The sequence below is a fragment of the Xenopus tropicalis genome, chromosome 3 (assembly GCF_000004195.4).
Source record: "Xenopus tropicalis strain Nigerian chromosome 3, UCB_Xtro_10.0, whole genome shotgun sequence".
Taxonomy (NCBI): Eukaryota; Metazoa; Chordata; class Amphibia; order Anura; family Pipidae; genus Xenopus; species Xenopus tropicalis.
The window spans coordinates 130,269,591-130,285,754 of NC_030679.2; the positions used below are offsets into that span (position 1 = coordinate 130,269,591).

Consider the following 16,164-nt stretch of genomic DNA (forward strand, 5'->3'; position numbering starts at 1 on the left):
CTCCCCTGTCAGGATTTCAAATGATGCAGAAAGAGAAGAACTGTTTTGCAGCTGGATTTCAGCCTATAAAATTGAATTTATTTCTACTTTTTGAAGTGATAGGTATATAAGGGGTTTCAAGGGAAACTGTAACTCTAAAAAGGCTGGGCCTTTACTGTTATTACTCGGTGTAATATGCATTTTCTGCTCAAGAGCCCTCAGTCAGATTGCCCTCCATGCCTGAGGCAAAGCTCAAACTTGCTATATTATGCCCTGAATCAAAGTTGCCCACTTCACAAAGACATTTTTTTTATATTTGCTTGCATTTCTGCCTCTTTTTGACTCGAAAGTTTAAAATGCTGTTTAGTTGCTAGATGTATTGACCCTGGCAACCAGAAGGACATTAAAACAACCAACTACAGTAGTCACAAGCTTCTTATGGACACTAGCCACTATATAATAGTTTAAAGACAAAGTGCAAAGCTGTGTTTCTGGTGATAGGAATCTAACACATTTCCCTTGATTAATGATATATATATATATATATATATATATATATAATATAAATATTAGGGATTTGAGAAAACAGTGAGGACTACAGAGTGTTGCTGCCTTGTTTATTACATGAGCTGTAAGTAGAAGGTTTAATGAAAGAAGAGTTTCAGGAACCATGTCAGCCCTCCGACATTGCTGGAATGATCAATTGTGCAGTGGAAGTGAGTGCATGTCTCAGTGGAGAGTTTCTTTACTGGTGTAACTTGCTCCTCTGCTGGAGTTGGGTTATCCTTATTGCTGACGCCAGGGGAGTCTTCATTGATGGTGTTGACAGGGGTAGTCTTAGTCTTTGTAACTCTCGGCTGCCTTTTTGTCTGCTTGCCCTGCTCTCTCTTTTGCCCACTTGAAATATTTTTAGCTTGTGCTCCTGTCCGAGGTTTCTTATTGCCACAGAGAGGGTTGGCAGTGGCAGAGGGGGCCTTGTGGCAAGATGGGGAATCCTCTGATTTGTAAGTGTGCATAGAACCATGACACTTTTCATTTGGCTTTTGACTGTATTCAGAGTGCTGCATGGAGCTACATGTAGGCTCTTCAGATATTTGCCATGCCTTCCTCTTCCTGGCATTCTCCAAATGGCCACTGTTGCACTCTGGACCTCCCACGGGGGTGCATTTTGGTGTTCCCCTTGCAGAGGAAAATGTGATGCTAATCCTGTTCTCAACATATCCCGGTCCGTGAAGCGTACTCACTGTAATCTCTGTGGTTGAACCTGTGGCCTGAAACTTCACCTCGTGGGTTTGCTTGCCCTTTTCTGAGTTGGTATCTTTGACTGCCATCCTGATGTGTTCCTTCACTCTGTAGTGGCAGGCAGTGGGTCATTGATCTTTGTTACTTCGCCTTCCTGGCACTCTATAAAAGAATAGAACTGGCAGTTAGTGAAGAATGGAATGAAGGCGGCACTAGTAGCTTCACGCAGTTATTCAAACCAAAAGGCCTATTTTGAGAGCAACATGTACAGTAGTAAATGTGAGTGTAGATTTGCATAGGGGGAGGTTCCCTCTGTTCCTCGATCACCGGACACTCCCTTACACGTCAAGAGCTGCTTGGGTACAACAGACAAATCAATGTATTCTAGGCGCCTATCATATAGAAGCAAGGGGTGACCTAGCTGTGCCACTGTTGTACATTTTGATAGGCGGTTGTGATAGAGTTTTATTTCTGCACTGCAGTCACATTGAGACACACTGGGTGACTGAGGGGGAGGGAAGGACTACAGACACCTGAGACGGGAGGCAGACACCTGGGGTGGGAGGGGCAGAAATACCTGTTTCAGGAAGGGATCAATGGGCTGGCAGAGGAGCAACAGGCACACATAAACATGAGCACAGTGACATCCAGGGATTTCCATATTCTGAGGAAAGCAGACTGACTGTGCCAGGAATAGCTGAGTAACCGCACCGAGAGGCGTCAGCACTTCCAGCCATTGACTGCTGCTCCTGGATCACTCTTGTGAGTTCCTCTGCCCTTGAGCTTCTCCCTCGGCTTGTCCTTTGTGTCTGTGCATCTGCCTTGTAGCGTGTCCCGGCTACAGGAATGTATAGCCATTACCTTTCTCTTGCTTTGTAGCTCTTACCTGTGTCCCTATTCCAGTGCATTCAGTTCATAGCATCCTGGGGTTGCAATAATCTCTCTGTCCCTCTGCTTCTCATGTTATTTCCATTGTGCCATCATTATCTTTTTTGTATTCCCTTAGATTTCTGCCACGCAGAGCCACTTTCTTTCTTGCATTTTATCATTATCACTCTGTATCCAGATCCCTCCTTTATTAACACAGGTGCCCTTTTACCCCCAGAGCAGCAACACAAAGCAACTCTGATTGGTCTAGTGCAGTAAGAATAATAGGCACAAAAACCTGATTGGTTGCTATGTGGGGGCACTTTTCACATCTGTGCTAGGGAATGATGTTCCATATCTCTTTCTGTTGCAGGCTTTCATTCAGTGTCTCCATTTGCCCTGTGACCAGTGATCGGGGACATGGGGGGTCCGGGAGTCATGTTCATAACAGCCAACATTGGATCTCTATCTGACCAGGTAAGTTACTCTCTAATAGCATCATTGCCCTTGGTGCAATATTCACACCCTGCTCCTTGCTGGGTCCCCCCTGTGACCCATACGTGCTGCTCTTGCCCTCCTCCTCTGGGCTCTTTCTCCATCCCAGCTTTGCATACTCCTCAGGCTGCCTTGGAAATAGTCAAATTCTGAATCTGATTTTAACGTAAACACTTAGAGGGAAATCAATTAAACTCACCACGCTGCATTTTAAATGGCAGTTCCTTTAATGGCTCAAGTGTCAGCAGAGGGCAAGGCCATCCCTGGCCTAAAGGATTATTTGCAACCATCGTTCTTAAAGGGGAAGTTCATCTTCCAATTTAAGAAGAAAATGCCACCAGCACAGACTCATGATCTTTTTCCTTTGTACGCCTGTTTCCTTGTTGTTTAGCTGATATTAAGCCCGTCAGGCCTAGGGACATAGTTATTATTTGTTCCCCTTGTGGGATGGCTGCAGATGAAAGATTTGCATTCTTTGTGGACATGCTGGTTTGATGCTGGCTATACTGTATGTTGGCAAATCTCTCTCAGATGTTTTCTTTTCTGCACAATTATTTGAGTTGTAGCTAATATTCTCAGTTTATGCCTAAATCACTTTTTGCTGAATGGGGACCTGCATTGCCTGGGCGCACTGTAACAAGGACCCTGATTTCCCTATTGTATAGCAGCCTCTGCAATTTTTGGATTGACACTTGTTTCTGATCCATTACATATCCCAAAGAATGATAACGCAAGGCCCTGCTCATGGGCCAAGTGGTTTCCAAACCAGGTCTGAAATCAAAATAGGCCCTGGCATTTCAAGTACCCAGAGGTCAAACAGTCCCCCACCAGCCCAATAAATAGTGACTGTCTATGGCATCTTACAGTCTTAATGTGACCAAATGTTGGACTACAACTGGATCTCTGCTGTATTACTGGGGTTCATATTGGGAATGGTAATACATCTTGTACCAGTGTCTTATCCCTCTACCTAAGAGCTCACTCTGTACAGACATCTCTCACAATCACACTGTACTGCCACTCCTGCTTACAAACTGCTTTGAGCACCACTAATAAATTATTACAGATACAAGCACCAAAAGCTCTTTCTTACTTGAATGCAGTTATGCAATAAAAGGCACTAATTTGCCCAGGGGTTGTAACCCATAACAACCAATCAGCAGGTAGCATTTACTGGTAACCTGTTTAAACATAGATATCTGATTGGTTGCTATGGGTTACTGCTCCTGGGGAAAATGTAGTGCCTTTATTACATATGAGGGTAAATAGAAGATATTAACCCATTCCAACTTGATATGGGCAGAGGGTTAAGCAACTGAGTCTGGGGCTGACACCTCTGTAAGTACTGAAGGCAATGGCGGCCCCCTGTGTATGCTAATACACTACATAGTAAGTTAGGTTGAACAAAGGCACGTCTATTAACTTTAATGTTTTATGCCTTTCCAATTTGCTAACAACCCTTCTCACCCCTTTCTGAAGCTATCTATTGTATCTTTGGAGAGACTGTATAGTATGACGACCAGGGGCACAGGAAGGCATCCATGCACAAATCAAAATAAGAATCTACCCCATGTATGACACTGGGGGGGGGGGGGGTAATTTATTAGCAGAGCGACTCAGTTGACTTACAACAACCAATCAGATATTTGTTTACTGTAAACCAGTTGAGAGCTAAACTCCAATTGCATTTTAGCACCATGTAAGCAGTCCCTCTGCTTTGTATAGAGTCATAAATGCATCAATTACGAAAAGGATATTGGCTTTACCCAAAGTCTTCTGGAATAAAACTTTCTATTCCATTAACTTACGGCAGGGTTAATTATCTTTGGGAGAGTATTAGGTGGTGGCTGCATTTAGTTTGCTGATACCTAATGCCTTGGTGCCTGTTAACATCGAAATATTTTGTCACAGTAAGCCTAAGCTGTGACATGGCAAGTTGTATAAGTTGGAGGGAATGTCACATAAGCTACCAAAGAAAACATACTACTGATACCCTATACCAGTGATCCCCAACCAGTGGCTCAGGAACAACCTGCTGCTCCCCAACCCCTTGGATGTTGCTCCCAGTGGCCTCAAAGCAGGGGCTTATTTTTGAATTTCTGGTCAGGAGATAAGCCTTGATTGCATAAAATCCCAGTGTAATTGCCAAACAGAGCCTCCTGTAGGCTGCCAGTCCATATAGGGGCAGACACAGCTCTTATTAGTGAACCCCCAGGAGCAAGAAAGTTGGGGAGCAAGCATGAAAAAAGTTCTTAAGGGACTGTGATTGGTTATTCAGTATCCCAATGTGGATTGTAAGCCTACAGGAGGCTCTGTTTGTTAGTACACCTGTATGTTATGCAGCCAAAACTTGCCCCAAGCCAGGAATTCAGAAATAACTACCTGCTTTGAGGCCACTGGGAGCAACATCCAAGGGGTTGGGGAGCAACATGTTACCCCTGAGTCACTGGTTTGGAAAAGCTGTAGTGCCTCTAGAGATCGGTCATCCCAGTAGACCAGCTCTAACAAGATGGCATGGAAACTTATGTGCAAGTCCCAGAGATGTAATTCAGTTAAGATTTAACCCTTGTGATCCTGACATGTTGTTGGCCATCTAGTGGTTTTAAAAACTGAAGTAGATACAATTTCTCTTTCTCAACATATAAGATTCAGCTAGCAGTCCATTAAGGCCTTTACAGTTAAAATGACACCTAAAAAGACCAACCTGGTTAATGCACACTGGGTATGGGATAAAAAAAAATAATTGGTCAGAGGTTACCTTCTGCTGCAAGGTTGATCCGGTGTAGTCTACTGAAATCGTTGTCCAATCATGATTGTTTTTTCATCAATTGACAGTTGGCCGTGTCCATAATATGACTGACATCCTCGCTGACCAATACAGAGGCTTGAAAGCTGCAGGGGGGGTGGAGTCAGAAAGGCTGAGAAAAAGTCAACAATTTAAAAGCTGTAGTCACATATGAGAGGCACATTTCAGGGTTGTTCTAATCAGAACCAAACCTTCTCAGTGCCTGCTGTGCCGGCCAGGCTGGAGCTATGGGAATTACTTGTTCTACTAATGCTACAAACGTATAAAGAGAAATACAGGTCCGAGATATAACCAGACTCTACTGGCAGATGCAATAAATGTGCTGGATGCTCCGCAGCTGCATATATCTAGTGTGCGCGGCTCCGTTACAATTCGTCATCTTTGGTATTGGTCACCTGACATAAAATACATTGACAGGTCCAGACTGGGAATCAAAATAGATCAGTCCAAGAATATCCACAGGGACTACTGCCGCTAAGCGCTGTGAAATAACTCTGTACAGGTGTTTGGGATCGCCACTACATGGGTCCTTCCCCTAGGCCTTGGCATTACAAGTACCCAGAGGCCCAAACAGCCCCCCCCCCCAGCAGCCCAATAAATAGTAACTGTCTATGGCATCTTACAGCAGCCCCACTGGCATTTGCTAGAACCCACAGACCCCAGTCCCCAGACCCCAGGGGGGTGATTTATTATGCTGTGTAAAAAAACACCGACAAAATCCACCAGGCTTCCCCGTGTAAAAAACGGCATAAAATTGACATAATTTTTTTACTTCCACTGGAACTTATGTAAAATAACGCAATAATATCTGGTGTTCGGACGCCAAACTTCTCCATTTATTCTACATAGCTTTTTACCCCAGATAATAAATAGGGCCCATTATATCTGCACGTGTATCCCCGGCACGTCTGTACATATTGCCAACAGCTGTCAGCATGGGCTAAAAGTCCATTAATAGAAGTGTTTCAAAAACAAAGTATACTTAATAGAAATGTGCTGAAAATCTGTTTAGTTTGAGATTAAGCAGATGGCGGCTGAACCAACCTGCCCTTTGTTATCCATCCCCTCTCTGACAATTAAGCACAATAATTTGCCAAAAACTCTCAGCCTAAAGGTGGCCATACACGTTAAGATGAGCTCGCTTGGCAATCTTCTCCCAATATCTCAGGGCAAAATGTAGGCTAATTCGTCCTGGGGCCAAACGATCGAATTATAACGGGAGCAATGGGCGCAGTCGGTTCGGGGACCACATCAACGAGCCCATGTGGTCCCCGATCCGACTAAATTTTTTAACCTGCCCTATCAATATCTGGCCAATTTCAGGCCAGATATCGGTCGGGCAGGCCCCTAGTTCCTGCCCCTACACGGCCCGATAAGATGCTGAATTTGTCCAAGGGACCAATATCGGCAGCTACAATCGGCCCGTGTATGGTCACCTTTAGTCAGGAAATAAATCTGGAAATGAAATAGAAATTATGTTAGATGCCTAAAAGGGTTTAATTTCACCATCCAGCTGTGATTGATCCGCAAACCATAGGGGAATGTCTTATTCTGCACAAATAGATTTGTTTATCAATGTATTTGTTTGTGTGGGCCTCCCGCGCTGCTGCCTGTGCTGAGGTTAAATGACTTTAATAGAACACTAAGTCGGTGGTCAAATGATCATGCAAATCATCATGCAAAATAGAGTGCTTGCTTGCAGCCAAGCGAATCCTCCATCTGCCTATGGACTCTGGCACACAGCCTGCGTGGGAAGAGAATCACCTTGGCCTTAAAGGGGTAGTTTACTTTTAAATTTAAATTTAGGGGTAAAAAATTGTTAACTTTTCAGTGGTTTTTGAGACTTTTTCTAAGTTGCTATGTCCCTCAGTGGTCACTAGGGGGTGTTCTCTTTATTCCACATACTACAGTGTTTACTTCTCAGAGTACTTTTCCTCTTCTTCGAATTCTTTGTTTGGAGCCCCTGTCAATGTAAGGCTAATGTCCCACGGGGAGATTTAATCGCTGTCATTTTTAAAAAGTGAGTTCCAGCAACAAGTCGCTTGTCTTTTCCTGACAAGTATTTACTAGAGATTTCCACAATGGAGAGATTAAAAAAAAACTTTCTCAGCTACTGCCAGATGTACCTGGCCAAATCTGGTGGCAGAGCTGGGGGGTGTTAGGGTTTTGAAGGAGATCGCTGGCACATATGATGTCTCCAACATGCGCATTTAGATTGGGTGCCAAAAGGATCTGCTTACATGGGTGCACCCTTCAGCCTACAAAGAGGGTCCATTTTACCCTAGCAACCAGGCATTGGTCTGATTGATGATCAGGTTAGCACCAGAATTTAAACCTATTTAAAAATCAGTTGTAAACTAAGAACATGAAAATTCCAGTTAACATAAATGTGATCTACCCCTTTACGTAAAGTCTAGGACGGTTTTTCCCAGACAGTGGCACCAGTCCAAGTTTGGGGAAAATGCTTATTTTTCAGAAAAACACTGCATAAAAGGGCAGTTAGGGTGAGATCTACCATTCTTGCTGCTGGAACTTTGGCTGATACACCAGCGCTTGCTTATTCCTTATTATGAACTATGGGGGTTCCTGACCAAACGTTGATCATTATAGTAATCCCTTGCATGGTTCCTGCTGGCACTGAATGCAGGGAACACAGCAAAACAACACTACAATAACACTATGCATTATTTTCAGTGTTTCCAGGGACCAAAATAAACCAAGAACACAGAATTACACACCCCTTTCCTCCTGGGTAATAAAAAAAAATTGCCCTAATAGGGTGTGTGGCCTTTACTCTCTTGCTGGCTGCCAATCTAGTAACAAAGCTGGGAATGGAGAAGGCTCGGTATGCTTAGAGCACTGGTATCAGAGTGAATAACATGCTGTACACGTATGGGATCCAATATCCAGAGACCCGTAATTCATAAAGTTCTGAATTACGGGAATCTCCCATAGACTCCATTATAAGCAAATAATTCTAATTTTAAAAATGATTTCCTTTTTCTCTGTAATAATAAAACAGTACCTTGTACTTGATCCCAACTAAGATATAATTACCCCTTATTGGGGGCAGAACAGCTCTATTGGGTTTATTTAATGGTTAAATGATTCCCTTTTCTATGTAATAATAAAACAGTACCTTGTACTTGATCCCAACTAAGATATAATTACCCCTTATTGGGGGCAGAACAGCCCTATTGGGTTTATTTAATGGTTAAATGATTCCCTTTTCTATGTAATAATAAAACAGTACCTGTACTTGATCCCAACTAAGATATAATTACCCCTTATTGGGAGCAGAACAGCCCTATTGGGTTTATTTAATGGTTAAATGATTCCCTTTTCTCTGTAATAATAAAACAGTACCTGTACTTGATCCCAACTAAGATATAATTACCCCTTATTGGGAGCAGAACAGCCCTATTGGGTTTATTTAATGGTTAAATGATTCCCTTTTCTCTGTAATAATAAAACAGTACCTGTACTTGATCCCAACTAAGATATAATTACCCCTTATTGGGAGCAGAACAGCCCTATTGGGTTTATTTAATGGTTAAATGATTCCCTTTTCTCTGTAATAATAAAACAGTACCTGTACTTGATCCCAACTAAGATATAATTACCCCTTATTGGGGGCAGAACAGCCCTATTGGGTTTATTTCATGGTTAAATGATTCCCTTTTCTCTGTAATAATAAAACAGTACCTGTACTTGATCCCAACTAAGATATAATTACCCCTTATTGGGGCAGAACAGCCCTATTGGGTTTATTTAATGGTTAAATGATTCCCTTTTTCTCTGTAATAATAAAACAGTACCTTGTACTTGATCCCAACTAAGATATAATTAATCCTTATTGGAGGAAAAACAGTCCTATTGGGTTTAATTAATGTGTAAATTATTTTTAGTAGAGATAAGTTATGGAGATCCAAATAACAGAAAGATTACTTATACGGAAACCCCCAGGTTCCAAGCATTCTGGATAACAGGTCCCATACCTGTATAATATACATCTATTCCGTGCATTTCCTTCATTTTATAATAATATTATTCCTTTATTCAAACAGCCGGGAGAGATGCAGAAGAACTGGTTTCAAGAACTGTTTCAGGTAATACCTGTATGTATTGCACCTGTATGTTCCATAGGCAGAGAACAGATTGGGGCAGATAGAGGAACGCCGTACTGTGTTTATTGAGGCTTACCAAGAGCTAAACAAATAGTTGTTATTGAGCCAAGATTCTAGTCACACCGTGAGCTTCCTTGGGGACAAACCAGAGCACAGCGTGACCCTTCAGCCCCCGGCCCTGGGACAAACAGAATTCCTGATGACAAACATTTAGCAGTGATAAGGCACAGCGCAGTACATTCGCTCACTGCATCCGGAACATGCAGATTGGTTTAGCTCAATACTGGCTCCTCTTACTCCCCCAGGAACTGACTTTGCCAGCGCTCCCACCCTTATTGGGGGGGGAGCAGGACCTTGCAACTGGGGTGGGCCCCTGACACCCAAGTCCGACACTGGCTCAATATATATTCTGGGTGCACTGCTACGTTCAGCCATATAGTTTATGGGGGACTTGGTATTAGAAAGAATCCAAAAATGCTTATAAATGGTGCTTAGTGATGTCATCAGTTATAACTGGTGCTTGGTGATGTCATTTGTGTCCTTAAGAAGGATATTAATGAGCTGGAGAGAGTGCAGAGACTGCAACTAAACTGGTAAAGGGGATGGAAGGGTTAAACTATGAGGTGAGACTGTCGAGGTTGGGGTTGTTTTCTCTGGAAAAGAGGCGCTTGCGAGGGGACATGATTACTCTGTACAAGTACATTAGAGGGGATTATAGGCAGTTGGGGGATGTTCTTTTTTCCCATAAAAACAATCAACGCACCAGAGGCCCCCCCTTTAGATTAGAGGAACGGAGCTTCCATTTGAAGCAGCGTAGGTGGTTTCTCACAGTGAGGGAAGTGAGGTTGGGGAATGCCCTTCCTAGTGATGGGGTAATGGCAGATTCTGTTAATGCCTATAAGAGGGGCCTGGATGAGTTCTTGAACAATCAGAATATCCAAGGCTATTGTGATACTAATATCTACAGTTAGTACTAGTGGTTGTATTTATAGTTTATGTATGTGAGTATAAGGATTGGTAGGTGTGGGTTAAGTGTGCTGGGTTTACTTGGATGGGTTGAACTTGATGGACACTGGTCTTTTTTCAACCCTATGTAACTATGTAACATGACCCGCTGCAGCTTAAGTATTATAGAAAATAATGTTTCCCCTTATTGAAAGTCACCTTGGAGTTTGTGGCCTATATAACTCATTCTTTGGCCTTTGTGCCTTTCTATGGTCATAGAATATCCTCTTATGTTTTCTAATATCCTCTTATTTTACACTAGAGGGTAAATCACGCCCCACATGTAATATCAATATCCTGCTAACTGCAGCAGTACATAAAGGGGCTGTTCAACTCTGAGTTAACTCAACTTGCAACTGGTCTTCATTATTTATTATTTGTAGTTTTTTAATGATATTACGTTTTGTTCAGCAGCTCTGCAGTTTGGCGTTTTAGCAGATATCTGGTTGCTAGGATCCAAATAACCTTGGTAACCTGAGGAACTGGAATATGAATAGAGAAAAATAAGTTATAAAAAGTAGCAATAACAATAATATTGTAGCCACGCTGAGCAATAGTTTTTTTGCTTTTTGGTTGCTGGAGTCAGCGACTGCCATTTTAAAGATGGAAAGAGTCAGACGAAGAAGGCAGGTCATTCAAAAACTATAACAAATAAATAATGAAGACCAGTTGAAAAGTTGCTCAGAAATGGCCATTCTATAACATACTAAAGTTAAATTAAAGGTGAACTATCCCTTTAATCCAGTCCAGCTCCATTGCAGCTACTTTCCAAGTCACCTAGCAGCCCTGAGACACCAAGGAGCCCCACTGCACTACACAGAATGTGCCGGTCTCTATACGCAGGAACACACACACACACACACATATATATAAATATATAAGAGCAATGTAGGCAACTGGCACTCACGTAAAACAGGATATAGAATGCCTGGGTGCAGTATCAAGTAAATATACCCTTGCAAAAATATGAGCCGCACTCACAGGACTTAGAGTGGAAAAAAGAAAATTTATTAGAGCATATAGTAGTAGTATATACAGTATGTATAGCTAAATACACCTCATTGGCTCATCCTTGCTGCTTTCTCCCCCAGACAATCCATAGATGTAACCCAGAATTCATTGCAATGCACTTGCAGGAGTTTGGAGGCAAAGAATATGAGAAGAACATGGAAGCTGCAGAGAAATTAATAAGGTATCAGGTTTGTAGTTGTGTGACCCCCAAGAAATGTGCCAGCTAATCTGGGTACCACATACAACAACTGGTTCAGGGGGCATAAAAAATGATGTGCAGTTTAACGGCTGTAGCACTGCTATGGCCAGGGAATGTGATCGCCCACTCCCGTAGCGCCGGGGAACAAATGTACAGCCCAGTGTTCTGCTGGGAATTTGCTGGAGCATAGTGACCTCCGAATGCTTTAGCCACGTGGCTTGCACCCTGGGAGGGGGCCAGAATACAGCCCAGCAATTGTCTGCTTTTGCCCTGTTCTCTGAAGGCAGATTGAATCATTTACCCACGGCTCTGGGCCCTAAAACAGTCCCAACACTACTCCTTTTGCCTAAAGCTTTAGTATGAAGGTCCAGGCGTTTGTAGAGCACCCTATGGAAGGAAAGCACCCAAACCAGGCTTTATTAGCATTTATGTTGGGCAAATAGGATTCACTGGTCACGCATTACAATGTTTGCCCGTCCTACACAGATAAAAATCAAAGCTCACATGAAATGATTCTGGTATCCAAGGGTGTTGAATAAAAGCTAACGTCACATTTACATTTTGCAGAATAATATCAGCATCGTACACTAAGGTGTAGTTAATAATATTGGAGATTAACATCACCGGTGATATTGCCCATAGCAGCCAATCAGATCTTTGCTTCTGACTTTTATCTTGTCGGTAACCGTCAAAATTTTAATTGCTGATTGGTTGTTATGGGCAACATCATCAGTGATGTTACTCTCCAATGTTAATAGATACTTCCCTAGGTCTGATTAACAAAGGGCTATGTGCAACTGCAGGAGAGCTAAGGGTGAAGACACACAGAGCTACTAGTAGCAGCTAATTGTCACTGCTACAAAAATAGACAATGCTGATCATTTACTGATAATTGTCTCTATGTGTGTTTTAACAGTCCTCAGTATTGTCTATGGCAGGGTATTTTTGTGGCGTTTATTAGCTGCTACAAGTAGCTGCTACTAAGTAGCTCCGTGTGTCTTAACCCTAAGGGTGCCACAAAATTGCACCTCTGCTACTGCGTCCACATTACACCCATTAGAGTGCAAAGAGGTGCAAAAAAAAGCACATTTGATTGCCCGTTTTGTAAATTAGACTCACTATTTCCTGACTGGATGCTGATCATGTGCTCATAATGTCACTTTTGATTGGCTGTTTTTGCAGGATGCTGATAGAGAGTCAGGAACTTTCATCATATGAACGGGTGCAAGCATTCATAGACACAGATTACAGCCAGCCAGAACGCTTCACTGTGAGTGTCTGCACTTTCTATTGATCTGCCTGTTTATCTTTTTCTTTCTCTACCAAATGTGCCTGTGCGACAAACCTCTAATGATGCCATTAATGTGCTCTGTGTGCCTGTTCTGATATACTGCAATTTTTATTAATTGCACTTTTGCCACGTAATTCTTTTTTCATTTGGTTTTTATGATAGTAGCATCTTTATACTGCCAGCACCATGCTGGTTTGTTGCTGATGCATTTTGTTTATTTCAGGGATCCTGTGGATACTGTAATATCATGAGGGTTAGCATGTGTATTGTGGATTCTGAACATGTACAACTAGGGATCTGTACTACTATACTGAGTACATGGGGCGCTAAAAGGACCCTGGTTGGGGGCCAGGCCCAAAATTTGTAACAGGTTCCCTAGATCTGCACCTCCTGTTTAAATCTCTCGCTGCCAGTTGGATTTTGCCTTTTATTCCTATGCCTTCTTAGCTGCCCTACATAATCCCATAATCCCTAGTTCTTTGACAACCTTTATCTATTACCTTTCATGTTACATTTTAGGTAACCCCCTCTCAGTGGGCTCTCCTCAGTGCTTATCTCCCTAGTAACCCTTAGTTCAGGTGGATCTGCCCAGCACCCACAAGCATTTAGACAGCAGGGCCAATGACTTTTGTACCGGCACAACCACAACCACTGCCCAATCACATTAAAGTGATAAAAAAAAGTGAGTTATAATTTCAAGATGTGGGGCTTGCAGGGGATTGGCTATTATTGATGTAGTCGACCCGCACCCGGCCCTAACCTGCCCTTTCTCCGCCCGCAACCAAACCGGCTCGCGGCTTTACGTCTATTCATAGACCTGAACCCTGACCAGGCCCAGATTTGTAGCGAGGCCACAAAGGCCGGGCCTAGGGCGGCACAAACTTGGGCGACATGCCACCCTGCCGCAACGAAATTTTAAATTAGAAATCCAGCGCTGCCCGCAATCCACTTTTAATCTCGCGTTGTTGGTCCCCGAACCCACCTGACCCATAGGTAAACCCACAGGTCCCACAGGGTTGAGGTCTGGCTGGCACATCACTAATGTCTACCCAGAGGTTAGGCTGAGATTTACAGGTCCAGAACAGCCATGAATCCTGCAACCCCACTCCCTATCCCATAGTGCTTAAACTACAACCAGATCTCATTATTAATAATAAAATATGCACAATAAAAGTTGCATTGCAGTTCTAGATCCAGAATACATATTCTGCATAATCCATGGGCCCAGAGGGCATTATAAAGGTGTTTCAGAAAATTCAGCTACCGAAAGTCATTTGAAATAAATAGGTAAAGTTTATTAGACACGTATGTGGGTTCTGAATAAATCCAAGAGTCAGAACTACAGAACAAAGAGAGGGTTTTTATAGACTTTGTGACAGTAACATACAACATAGAAAACTATGAGAATAGGCATTACCAGTTTACCAGTGTATGTGCATAGAAAACAAGGAGTTGCTCTTTGCCAAATAGGTGGTTCTGTCTTCAAGGCCATATTAGAACGCAGATGCCCTATAGTTGGAGAAAGACCTAAAATGTTGTCCACTAAGACACCCCACTATAAATAGTTACTACAGGGATCAGTAACTTGTAGTTATGCAACTGCAGGAGTCAGAAACTCTTCAAAGGCATCAACATGTTATACTACCACAAGAGGGCAGTGTATCACTCTTGATATACATTGAAAGGAATGGTGACAATAAAAATGCTCCAATGTCATCCCCAAGCCAGGGGATGAAATTTTTTACAAATTGCTTTATTTTGGGGCTATGAGCCCCCCCCCCCCCCAAACATCTATGTAAGAGTACAAGAGGAAATATATATATATATATACACACATATACAGGTATATAAATGTATGGAAGAAGCAAGGGACCTACAGGCAGTGCAGTACAGAAACTGTATTGGATCCATTATCCGTAAAAAATCCAAATTACAGGAAAGGCCTTCTCCCACTTTAATCAAATAACTCAAATTTTTAAAAATTATTTCCTTTTTTTCTGTAATAATAAAACAGCTGCATGATCCCATATTGGGATTGGGTTTATTTCATGTTTTAAATGATTTTTAAGTAGGCTTACCATATTGTGATTCGAATTATGGAGAGAACCCAGGTCCTGAGCATTCTGGGTAACAGGTCCCATACCTTGGCCATAGGTAAAAAGAGAATTAAAAAACCTTTGGTGCCAGCCGGCAAGCTCCTTTGGTGCTTACTGTATCCTTTGTACTATGGCAGAACTACAGTTCTCCTCCCCAGCAGCAGATTTGGGGTGTCAGGGTGTGACACTTGTTTATCCCTCAGCTAAAGAGTAGCAGCACCCATTTATGCCCATGGAATGTATAGTGCCAAATTCAGTAACACAATATTTAGACAGGGCTTTGAATGAGGACATCATGAAATTTCCACCGCAGAACACAAAGCAATATTCATTAACTAACGGCGACAGCACCAGATTAATTCACAGACTCAAAGGGGCTGCGACAGCACCAGATTAATTTGCGGCTGTGGCAACACCAGATAAATGACCAACCCAGGGAATGCACAAATACAAATCAATTTACTAGCGTGGAGCACAAAGGCGACCGGATTAATTGACCGACTATGGGGATAGACAGCGCGAGATTAACTGGGGAGCAGCTGGGAAAAGACTGCAGCACCAGATTCATTTACTCGTGCCGAGAACAGAAAAAGCCATAGGATCGACCTCATTGAGTGCCCATCTCCATATGAAACAACTCAAAACAAAGGCAGCGGGCCAATAATTTAGTGGGAAACATTTGTTTTTCACTTGCCCCATGAATAAGAAACGGTACTGGCGCAAGCTGTTTATTGGTTCTATTACCCCCTCGTGCCTTTTGGCCACTGTTCTACCCCTGTACTACTAGCCCTTCTACTTACTGGGGCTTATTTATAAACACTGGGTACATTTGCACCTAGACAGTAAGTCATAGCAACTAATCTGTGGTGAGCTTTTTTTCAACAGCTGCAAATAGACCCATGAAAGCAAACATTTGATTGGTTGCCATGAGTAACTGCCCAGGTGCAAATGTGCCCAGTGTTCATAAATGACGTCCTGTGACTTCTTACCTCCTTGCAGCGCTGCAAGCAACATCTCCCCCCCCCCCCACCCTCCCAATAGTTCCC

The 16,164-nt window shown here is 42.7% G+C and overlaps 2 protein-coding genes across 4 annotated transcripts in view; one reads left to right on the forward strand and one right to left on the reverse strand.

Moving 5' to 3' along the window:
* Positions 1–579: 579 nt before the first annotated feature.
* On the reverse strand, positions 580–5,427 carry LOC116409793. Of its 2 annotated transcripts, none has more exons than XM_031899316.1 (2): positions 5,342–5,427; positions 580–1,383 (listed from the first exon to the last, which is right to left on the reverse strand). In XM_031899316.1, exon 2 carries the CDS (start codon positions 1,308–1,310, stop codon positions 624–626), a length of 687 nt encoding a protein of 228 aa, XP_031755176.1. In that variant the 5' UTR covers positions 1,311–1,383; positions 5,342–5,427; the 3' UTR covers positions 580–623. The 2 variants fall into 2 exon arrangements, with proteins under 2 accessions (XP_031755176.1, XP_031755177.1); XM_031899317.1 differs by lacking the exon at positions 5,342–5,427 and adding an exon at positions 5,288–5,336.
* inpp5a.2 (inositol polyphosphate-5-phosphatase, 40kDa, gene 2) overlaps positions 1,800–16,164 on the forward strand; it is a 28,156-nt gene continuing 13,791 nt past the window's right edge. The window contains exons 1-5 of one of the 2 annotated variants that reach the window (XM_012958611.3): positions 1,800–1,983; positions 2,462–2,565; positions 9,457–9,498; positions 11,613–11,713; positions 12,914–13,001. In XM_012958611.3, coding sequence (XP_012814065.1) covers positions 2,509–2,565; positions 9,457–9,498; positions 11,613–11,713; positions 12,914–13,001 — 288 coding nt within the window. In that variant the 5' untranslated portion in view covers positions 1,800–1,983; positions 2,462–2,508. 2 annotated transcript variants of the gene reach the window in all.